Source organism: Caretta caretta, chromosome 8 (genome assembly GCF_965140235.1).
Source record: "Caretta caretta isolate rCarCar2 chromosome 8, rCarCar1.hap1, whole genome shotgun sequence".
Lineage (NCBI taxonomy): Eukaryota > Metazoa > Chordata > Testudines > Cheloniidae > Caretta > Caretta caretta.
Window position 1 is genome coordinate 95,985,449 of NC_134213.1, and position 9,560 is coordinate 95,995,008.

Consider the following 9,560-nt stretch of genomic DNA (forward strand, 5'->3'; position numbering starts at 1 on the left):
GACGTCGGCTACACAGATAAAACAAAGCCGTTCCCTATGTCAGTGCAGTTGTTCGTTGCAGTGGCAGACAGAATGAAAGGTCACCCAGTGTCTGCTCAGAGGATTTTGTCCTAGATCACAGCCTGCATCCATTACTGCTATGAGCAGGCGAAGGTGTCTTCACCCGCGATCATGACAGCACACTCGACTAGGGCACAAGCGTGGTCAGCGGCCTTCCTGGCACAGGTATCAGTCCAAGAGATCTGTAGGGACTCTACCTGGTCTTCTGTCCAAATGTTCGCATCTCATTATAGACTTACCCAGCAATCTTGAGATGACACTGGCTTTGGCAGAGCAGTGCTGCAAGATCGTGAACACTGAGCCCACCTCCATTGATACTTACTGCTTGTGACAGGTTTCAGAGGAACAGCCGTGTTAGTCTGTATTCGCAAAAAGAAAAGGAGTACTTGTGGCACCTTAGAGACTAACCAATTTATTTGAGCATGAGCTTTCGTGAGCTACAGCTCACTTCATCAGATGTATACCGTGGAAACTGCAGCAGACTTTATATACACACAGAGAATATGAAACAATACCTCCTCCCACCCCACTGTCCTGCTGGTAATAGCTTATCTAAAGTGATCAACAGGTGGGCCATTTCCAGCACAAATCCAGGTTTTCTCACCCTCCACCCCCCCACACAAATTCACTCTCCTGCTGGTGCTAGCCCATCCAAAGTGACAACTCTTTACATAATCAAGTCGGGCTATTTCCTGCATAGATCCAGGTTTTCTCACATCCCCCCCACCCCCATACACACACAAACTCACTCTCCTGCTGGTAATAGCTCATCTAAACTGACCACTCTCCAAGTTTAAATCCAAGTTAAACCAGAACATCTGGGGGGGGGGGGTTAGGAAAAAACAAGAGGAAACAGGCTACCTTGCATAATGACTTAGCCACTCCCAGTCTCTATTTAAGCCTAAATTAATAGTATCCAATTTGCAAATGAATTCCAATTCAGCAGTTTCTCGCTGGAGTCTGGATTTGTGCCCACATATCTATTCAGGGGACACCATCACAGGGCCTAATAACATCAGCCACACTATCAGAGGCTCGTTCACCTGCACATCCACCAATGTGATATATGCCATCATGTGCCAGCAATGCCCCTCTGCCATGTACATTGGTCAAACTGGACAGTCTCTACGTAAAAGAATAAATGGACACAAATCAGATGTCAAGAATTATAACATTCATAAACCAGTCGGAGAACACTTCAGTCTCTCTGGTCACGCAATCACAGACATGAAGGTCGCTATCTTAAAACAAAAAAACTTCAAATCCAGACTCCAGCGAGAAACTGCTGAATTGGAATTCATTTGCAAATTGGATACTATTAATTTAGGCTTAAATAGAGACTGGGAGTGGCTAAGTCATTATGCAAGGTAGCCTGTTTCCTCTTGTTTTTTCCTAACCCCCCCACCCCCCCAGATGTTCTGGTTTAACTTGGATTTAAACTTGGAGAGTGGTCAGTTTAGATGAGCTATTACCAGCAGGAGAGTGAGTTTGTGTGTGTATGGGGGTGGGGGGGATGTGAGAAAACCTGGATCTATGCAGGAAATAGCCCGACTTGATTATGTAAAGAGTTGTCACTTTGGATGGGCTAGCACCAGCAGGAGAGTGAATTTGTGTGGGGGGGGTGGAGGGTGAGAAAACCTGGATTTGTGCTGGAAATGGCCCACCTGTTGATCACTTTAGATAAGCTATTACCAGCAGGACAGTGGGGTGGGAGGAGGTATTGTTTCATATTCTCTGTGTGTATATAAAGTCTGCTGCAGTTTCCACGGTATACATCTGATGAAGTGAGCTGTAGCTCACGAAAGCTCATGCTCAAATAAATTGGTTAGTCTCTAAGGTGCCACAAGTACTCCTTTTCTTTTTACTGCTTGTGAGTCACCTAGAATGGAATCAACATGAGCGAGCACTCGAAGAATAAAAAATGGTTACCTACCTTTCGTAACTGTTCTTCGAGATGTGTGCTCATGTCCATTCCATTACCGCCCTCCTGCCCTGTCAGAGTTGCTGGCAAGAAGGAAGTGAGAGCACATAGAGCTGCTGGCCCCTGATATACTGGTGCATGAGCACGGCACTCAAGAGGGCACCACAGCTGGCCCTACGAATACCTCTAAGGCAAAAATCTCCAACAACCGCACACGTGGGCGCACGCACACCTAGAATGGAATGGACATGAGCAACACATCTCTAAGAACAACAGTTACGAAGAGGTAGGTAACTGTTTTTTTCTCATTCCAGCCTTGATGCACCATAGTAATCATGTGGACAGCAGTCGTTGCTATCAGTGTGTCAAGTTCCTTGTTACTCTTGCTCAGAAGTAAGTAATGGTAAAAGAAAGTGAAAAGTTCCTGTTAAACTCTCCATAGTAACCACCTCACAAATCTTCAGCCTGTCACAAACCTTCCTGCTGCTCATATGGATGCTGTCGCCTACACCTTTGTCACCTGTCGGCTGGGTTACTGTAACGCAGTAGAAGTTCAAGGGCCTGTTCTTGAAGTCTACTTAGAAGTTTGAAAATGAGGTGCTAGGTTCCTTGGAGATGGATTGAAGTTGTGTGTGGGGTTTTTTTTTAAACCTACTAGCGGCTGAGTTGGATTTCTCCTGCCACAGCTGATAATATCAACATCTAAAGCCAAAGCAGGAGAGCTGCATTCTGTATTTGTCAGTTCTTGCATGAGAAATGCAGGTTTCTGGCAGATAAATACTAGGAAGGATTTCAGATCTTTTATTTCAAAATGTTTGAGTTTTTAAATCTAATCATGTATTATATTAATAATTAAAGGTTTAAAGTATATGGTTTTGGCTCATCTTTACCCATAATGGACTATCTGATGTAAATTTCATTCAACTTTATTTGTGTATATGTAATATACATTTTTGCTATCACTAAGCCAATTAATTTTTATAGCATTTGTCTTCAAAAAAAAAAAGAAAACATTGTGTTTGCAATAACGACATGTAGAGAAGACAATGACTGGGATCTTGTAATATGTGTTAAGGAAGAGCGGTCTTTAAATTTCAGATTTAACAGAAAGGACTGCCTTCATTGTGGATAATAAATATGCTCTCAATTTCCAAGGTGCCCTGCTGCTAAAGATTATTTCAAGGAGAATTCTCATCATTGGAGCTGGGCTGTACAGTGGCTACAGAAGAAGGTAATTTGACTGTGGCAACATTATGGAGAGACTGTCTTCTCTTCCCTGTTACATTTGCAGCCAGACTTCTATTATAAGTTGATTTAGGTGACATTTTTTTTAATTTAATTTTTGTTGACCCAAAACTATTCACGAATTTCCCGATAGTTGAGGCTGGGGAAAGGTTTTCACAATCAGCTTCAGAAAACTGTCTGTGTGTCTGTCCTCCCATTTAAAACTCTTACTCCACTAGTTAGGGCACTTGCCTGGGATGTGGGAGACCCTGTTCCAGACCAGGGATTCACATGTGGGACTTGAACACAGATCTCCCTCCCTCCCTTGGTTATTCTGTGGTAGATTGCTCTCTGTCTCTCCTGTTGAAAGTTTCCATTTTGTATAAATTCGTAAATATTCATTGGAGCAGGTGAGTGCCCTAACCAATGGGCACTAGGCTATTCTGTTGTCAATCTCCACAATTCCACTTTGTATAAATCTATAAATATTCATTGGACTAAAGAGAGAGTGAGAGAGACTGTTGCCTAGTAATTGAGGGACTCACCTGGGAGGTAGGAGATGTGGATTCAGATCTTCTCTCTTCCCGAATCAGGAAAACCAAAACATTTTCTGAACTGACCTGGATGTTGTCCCTGATTTTTTGGGTTTGTTGGCCAAAATGAAAAATCAGTCATTCACCCAGCTCTAATTATAAGCTCAAATCTCCCCTTGCCGTATTTTTGGGATAGGCATGAGTTTCACCTTGGTTTCAGTGATCATTATTATGACAGAGTGCAAGTTTTTCCTGGAATGTCAAGTATTATTATGACATGGCTAAACAGATACATTTGGAAAAGGCACTTTATTTGGCTCCTTACTTTAAAATAGAAAGGTTTGTGTACGCACAAATGTACACATAGGTACCAGTAAAGAAAACTCGTACATAGTTTTTATAAATCAGAATATTTTTTAAATCAGTGATGATCCTCCTGACTCATGTCCCTCCCCATGAAGAAAGCCAACTTTGGAAGCTTTCAGAGGCTGAAGTTGAATGTAGAAAATCCAGTATGGAGACCTTCCCTTGCCAGCATGCTGGTCCAAATAGCCACCTTCCACAGGAGATTTCTTGCAACCCATTGCGGTTGAACACAGAAAAATGTATGTGTTAAACAGACACCACTTTCCTCTCAATTCCCACTGCCATGGCTAGGAACTCTAGTTCCCATTTGCTCCCAGCTAATGCAGGCCCGGCGGTGGCTCTCCAGTACTCAGACACTTAAGTGTGAAGTTCAGCAGAACCAGTCCATGTTCTGCTTCTGCAGCCCAGATTAGGCCCCGGTCTCTCTGCGAGCGCTGCATGGGGTATCTTTGCTGTCCCACAATCCCAGACTCTCCAGCTGCAAAAACCTCCATCTTTCTCTGACAGCTTTTACAAGGCAGTTGTGTTGCCAATGCAAAAACCGCACCACACTGAAAATTGAACATGTGGTAACAGGCATGAAATTAAATTTGCTATAAAAATAGAGCAGTGTTATTGTACTGATATTATTCATCTTGGCTTTGGAGCCTTTTCATTAATTAAATAAGAATGTTTCATTGATGCTGACACAGGCTCTCCAGTGTGCTGCACAGGTATGCCACGGATTTGGGGAACCTTGACACAGACTTTTGGCCCATCCTGCTGTGGAATAGACAAGCAAGGCCTTAGGCATGTCATGTGTTTCTGCTGCTCAGGGTTAATTTTGACTTTGGTTTTTATTTAGATGTCCGAACACTATTGGGCTCCACAGAGTAATGTGTCCAATGAAACATCCACGGCAAAAACCTTCCAGCGCACGATTTCGGCACAGGTACGTGTCGTAATCACAAGAGGTAGTGTGTGTGTTGTTTTCGTTTCCCTTTCCTACTCCGCACTGAGTGGCCCTTTTCTTGGCATCTTACTACAGACAGATGTACTTAAGTGCATTCTTCTCGTGGGGGTTGGATCTTAAGTCTGTTCCTGGCTACAGTGGGCACGCTTAAGTGAATCCACGTGGTTACCTCAGTTACTTCCTGCCAAACTATGGCAGGTCCATTAGCATGTGATAAATATTGGCAGATGTTGAGTTTTTAATTACAATTATTGAATGGATGGGGTATATGGCCTTCTTGGCATCTAACCTCCTGAATTTCCATCCTACCCTAGGACACGCTGGCCTATGCCACAGCCCTGTTGAATGAGAAAGATCAATCAGGAAGCAGTAATGGATCAGAGAGTAGTCCAGCCAATGAGAATGGAGACAGATATCTACAACAGGTAAAAAAAAACAATCATAATCCAGTCTCGTGTGAAGAATGCATTATGAATGATGAAAGCAATGGGCTTCGTACTAAGAATTCCCAGTGCTGCACACTTTGCCTAATGACTGTATTTTAAAGATGTGATACAGACAAAATAACCTGTCTGCAGGCAGGGTGCTAACGTTTCACTGTATACCTTTTTAAAGAACAATGTGTGTACTACAGTCATTATTTTTGTGTGTTGAAAGGGCTCGGAGTCTCCCATGATGATTGGTGAGCCTAAAAGTGACCTTGACGACGTTGACCCTTAAAGGATATCTACGAACTCAAGAGCAAGAGTTAAACCGAAATATTTAATGCCTGGCACCTTTTTGAAACTGGAGTCCCATCGCTTACACCTTCAGAGGAGACTGGAGAGAGAATGCTTTCTAAGAATCAGTGGCAACCCTGAAGAATTTTGTTTCCCTCAGAGTTAAAAGCATTCTTCATCTGTGAAGGTTTAGGAACTTTAATGCTGCAAAGAACTCCTGCGGTAGCTAGTGTGATTGTCCAGACAGGATGAAAGTTTGTCAGGAAGATTTTATCAAGTTCAAAAAAAGCTAGTGGTTGACATTTTTATTATGTGAACATTAAATGAGTGAATGTAAAACTGTTGCTTTTTCTGTGATGCTGCAAAAAAAGATTCTTTTGGGTTTTATACAGAAAAAAATCAGTCTGCCTTTAGGTATGGGGGGCAAATTTTTACTCTTTCTGATAATATTGAATAGGAATATTCAAAATTCTGTGAAGATGTGTGATGACTTACATTGTAAAATATTAGTTTAAGAATCCGTCTACACAAGGACCTTTGTATTTAATATGTCTCCCCGCTGGTTTGTATAGCGCCTGACAGAGGGGTCGCTAAGAGAGCTCTGAAAGGACTGTGATTCCTTCTAGAATGACTTTGGCACAAGAACTCTGGAATTGGTGAGCTTTTTCTGATAACCTTCTGATGTCAAATTGGGAAGAGCAATAAAAAAGCTTTGTTTTCTCTAGTAACAGGTGTGTATGAAATGACATAGGTGGATTTAAAAAAAAGTTTAATGTTTAAAAAGAAAAAAAGCACTTTAAGATTGAATTGTTGCAGTTTGACTCCATTAAATCATCTTTTTAAGACTTGGAGACATATTGAATAAACTGTAGTCTTAATCATGTGATCTGCAATCATTTGCTTATGCTTTGAAGTTACTGAGAAAGTTGGTATTGGTTGTATATGATGAATAATTCCTTGAGTGAGTTGGAGCCATTGTTGTGTGGATTTTATAATAATTTTAATGCAGGGAAAGAATGATTTGGCTTTGTATTGTCACTTGCGCAGGCAACATCTAAAATGCCACAGCTAGGTTTATTGGCTCCTAAATAACTGAAAACCCGTTGAACTACATGAGCGGAGTTTTGTTTTCCATGCTGAATGCAATTCAGTCATTTCTGATAGCTCGGGATACTAGCTTCTTTTGTGCCAATTGAGTTTTCATATTTGTACATTTTGCATTTTCAGTTTCACATTGTCTGCACTGCTTTTACCTTTATTTATGGATTCTGCCTTACTTTAAAAAAATAATGCACAGAATTGGGGGCAATCTTAAGGAGTGCCTGCGTACCTCCAAAATGGATAAATTTGCCAAGTCAAAGGCACAACCAGCCAAAAAGTGCCTTTTTTCTTTACTTCTATGTACTGTTGTCAAAACAAGAACTGGCAGATGGCTTTTCACTATTGTGCACTAATCTGGAAATTAACCAGTCATTTCATTGTTGAAGCAACCATCCGATAGGATTTCAGTTGTACAGCTCTATAACTTATTGCCGGTTAGAGAACCCGGGTCAGAAACTGCGTGTTCCAAATAAGGATGGCATTGTAGTGGATATTTTTTTTCAAAATAATGCCGTCATTGAAACATGGCAGAGTTAGCAGATTTTATAAATGTTTCTGATAACATGCTGGGAAATTTTAAATGTGATGTTTTAAATTAATTTTGAATAAATAATTCATTTCTCACTGACACCTCTTTCCCCACCTTCCCTATTACTTCATAACAGGTCATAAATCATCTCAGAAATAGCCCATATACAGTGGTGATGTGATGTCATTGTTGTTCCCAGGGGCCAGCATCAATTGTCACTTCAAATCCCTATTATTTCCTATGGAAACTACGCCCTCTGTTACTGCAGGCCACTGTAGCATCACTTGCAAAACTGCACCAAGATGGCTCAGATCACCACTGTATATTCCACATCAATACAAACTTTTCATGGTTTTGCTCATGCTGGTACGAAGTCAGTGGCTATAATTTTCAGTACTTTGGTTTCCAGCTGCTGTCATTTGAACCTGCTGAAGATGATTTTGGGGGGGGGGTTGAAAATATCGTTTGACAAAAGTAGCTTTTTGTGTGTGCAAATTGTGACGTGTTTCTATGTTGTAATTTTTACTGCCAGTATTTTGGATGAAAATGTTTTTATACATCTTACAGTATGCTCAGTAAGGGAGCAGCCATAGGCTGCCTATGCGCTCTCGGGGATGGATCTGTCCAACTAATGCATAGACACTAGCGCTGTTAAAAATAGGCCGTCTTGATGAACAGTCCTGGGACTCCTGGTCAGTGGAATAAAGTTATTCCTTTCCCAGAAAACGAGGGCAGTCTTCAGATTGTTCATAAAGCTGTGCTGTCATGTGGTTGATCCTCTGACCTTGAACTCTCCCATAGCCAATCCTTGAGGTAATGAGCGATAGATTATTATCCTGATACACTTTTTTGACAGCCCCCATAAGATGACCTCTAATTTGAAAGAGGTGAATTACTTTCAGTGCTATTCTACTGCACACCCTTATAGTGTGGCTGTCTGCAAGCACAAGAATAGACAGGTGTAATAGCCATCTGCACCATTCCACCCTGCTTTCTTACAACAGAATAAAGTCACTTGATTAGACTGCCTAAACTCTGTGAATATTTTGCTTGTCAGAGTAGGATTAGCTGGTAGTTGCCTGAATCTGAGGGCCAGATTTTGCCCTTATACTCACTTCAGTTTGTGCGTGATGCATAAAACAGTGAGATTCTGCGTACTCTCGTTATGCTGGTTCAAAGAAAGAATTTACATGAAAAGCAGGAAACAAAAAGACATCGTATTTGTTGTTATATGCGCCAGGTCTTCCTCTTAGTAGAAAGAGCAGACGCAATAGCTACAACCAGATATGTAAGTTGCAATGCTACGTTTCTTAAGGAAACAAAACCCTTCCTGACAGATGCCTACTCCCTGCGGATGAATGGTCTAATCAGCAAAGCCCCTCTGCACTGTTGAGAAGAAACTGTTCTAATCTTCAAGCATGATCAAGGCTGCCATGTCTCATCATGTTAATTACTTACTCAAAACCTTGAGCCGGTACACTAGTGTGAAATATACTGGTGCTTTACCAGTTGACTATCTGGATCTCCAAGCAAGCTATTACTCCACACTTCTCAGGGGCTTAAGCATTATGAGTGCTTTCTCTTATCTCACCCCTTCACCAAATGGAGCGATGCACTTGGCTCATGTATCAACCACGAAGCAGCGGACACCATACTGGAATTTGTCCGAGGGCTCTGAAGTGCCCTAGCATGCCTCAGGGTAGTAGAAAATACTAATTTGCCACGGGTAATGCTGCTGTTGGGCCTCTAAAGAAAGAGCTGCCCCTGTTGCTACTGTTCTATTATTCAGGCACAGTGGCAATTATTCACTGCTCTCCCTATCATTTAGGAAAACCAATTTTGATCTCCTTGGGTAAGCTGTGAAATGGTCCAATTAGCACAATAAAATGCACATAATTTTCCATACCCTTTTTTGAGCTTTTATTAATTCCGTTTCTGCTCTTTAAGGAGCATCCTACTGACCAGCAATGTTTTCTGCCCTCCAGCCTTCTTGCTTAAGTAGTTTTAAGTTGAAGTGAAAAGGTTTCCTATTTTCCCTCAGATTTAGATGTCCTGAGTTCAAAATGGAGCAGGCTGTCCCTGCTTGCTTAAAAAAAAATTACACCCCCCCCTTGGATCTTTGCAACAATCCAATAAGAATCCTGGCAGCTCTACC

The 9,560-nt window shown here is 41.6% G+C and overlaps 1 protein-coding gene across 2 annotated transcripts in view; it reads left to right on the forward strand.

Moving 5' to 3' along the window:
• USP24 (ubiquitin specific peptidase 24) overlaps positions 1-8,438 on the forward strand; it is a 110,074-nt gene extending 101,636 nt beyond the window's left edge. For both annotated transcript variants that reach the window (XM_048859704.2, XM_048859706.2), the window contains exons 63-67: positions 2,296-2,374; positions 3,137-3,212; positions 4,949-5,035; positions 5,371-5,481; positions 5,714-8,438. In XM_048859704.2, coding sequence (XP_048715661.2) covers positions 2,296-2,374; positions 3,137-3,212; positions 4,949-5,035; positions 5,371-5,481; positions 5,714-5,776 — 416 coding nt within the window. In that variant the 3' untranslated portion in view covers positions 5,777-8,438. The remainder of the gene's footprint in view (positions 1-2,295; positions 2,375-3,136; positions 3,213-4,948; positions 5,036-5,370; positions 5,482-5,713) is intronic.
• The last annotated feature ends 1,122 nt before the right edge of the window (positions 8,439-9,560 follow it).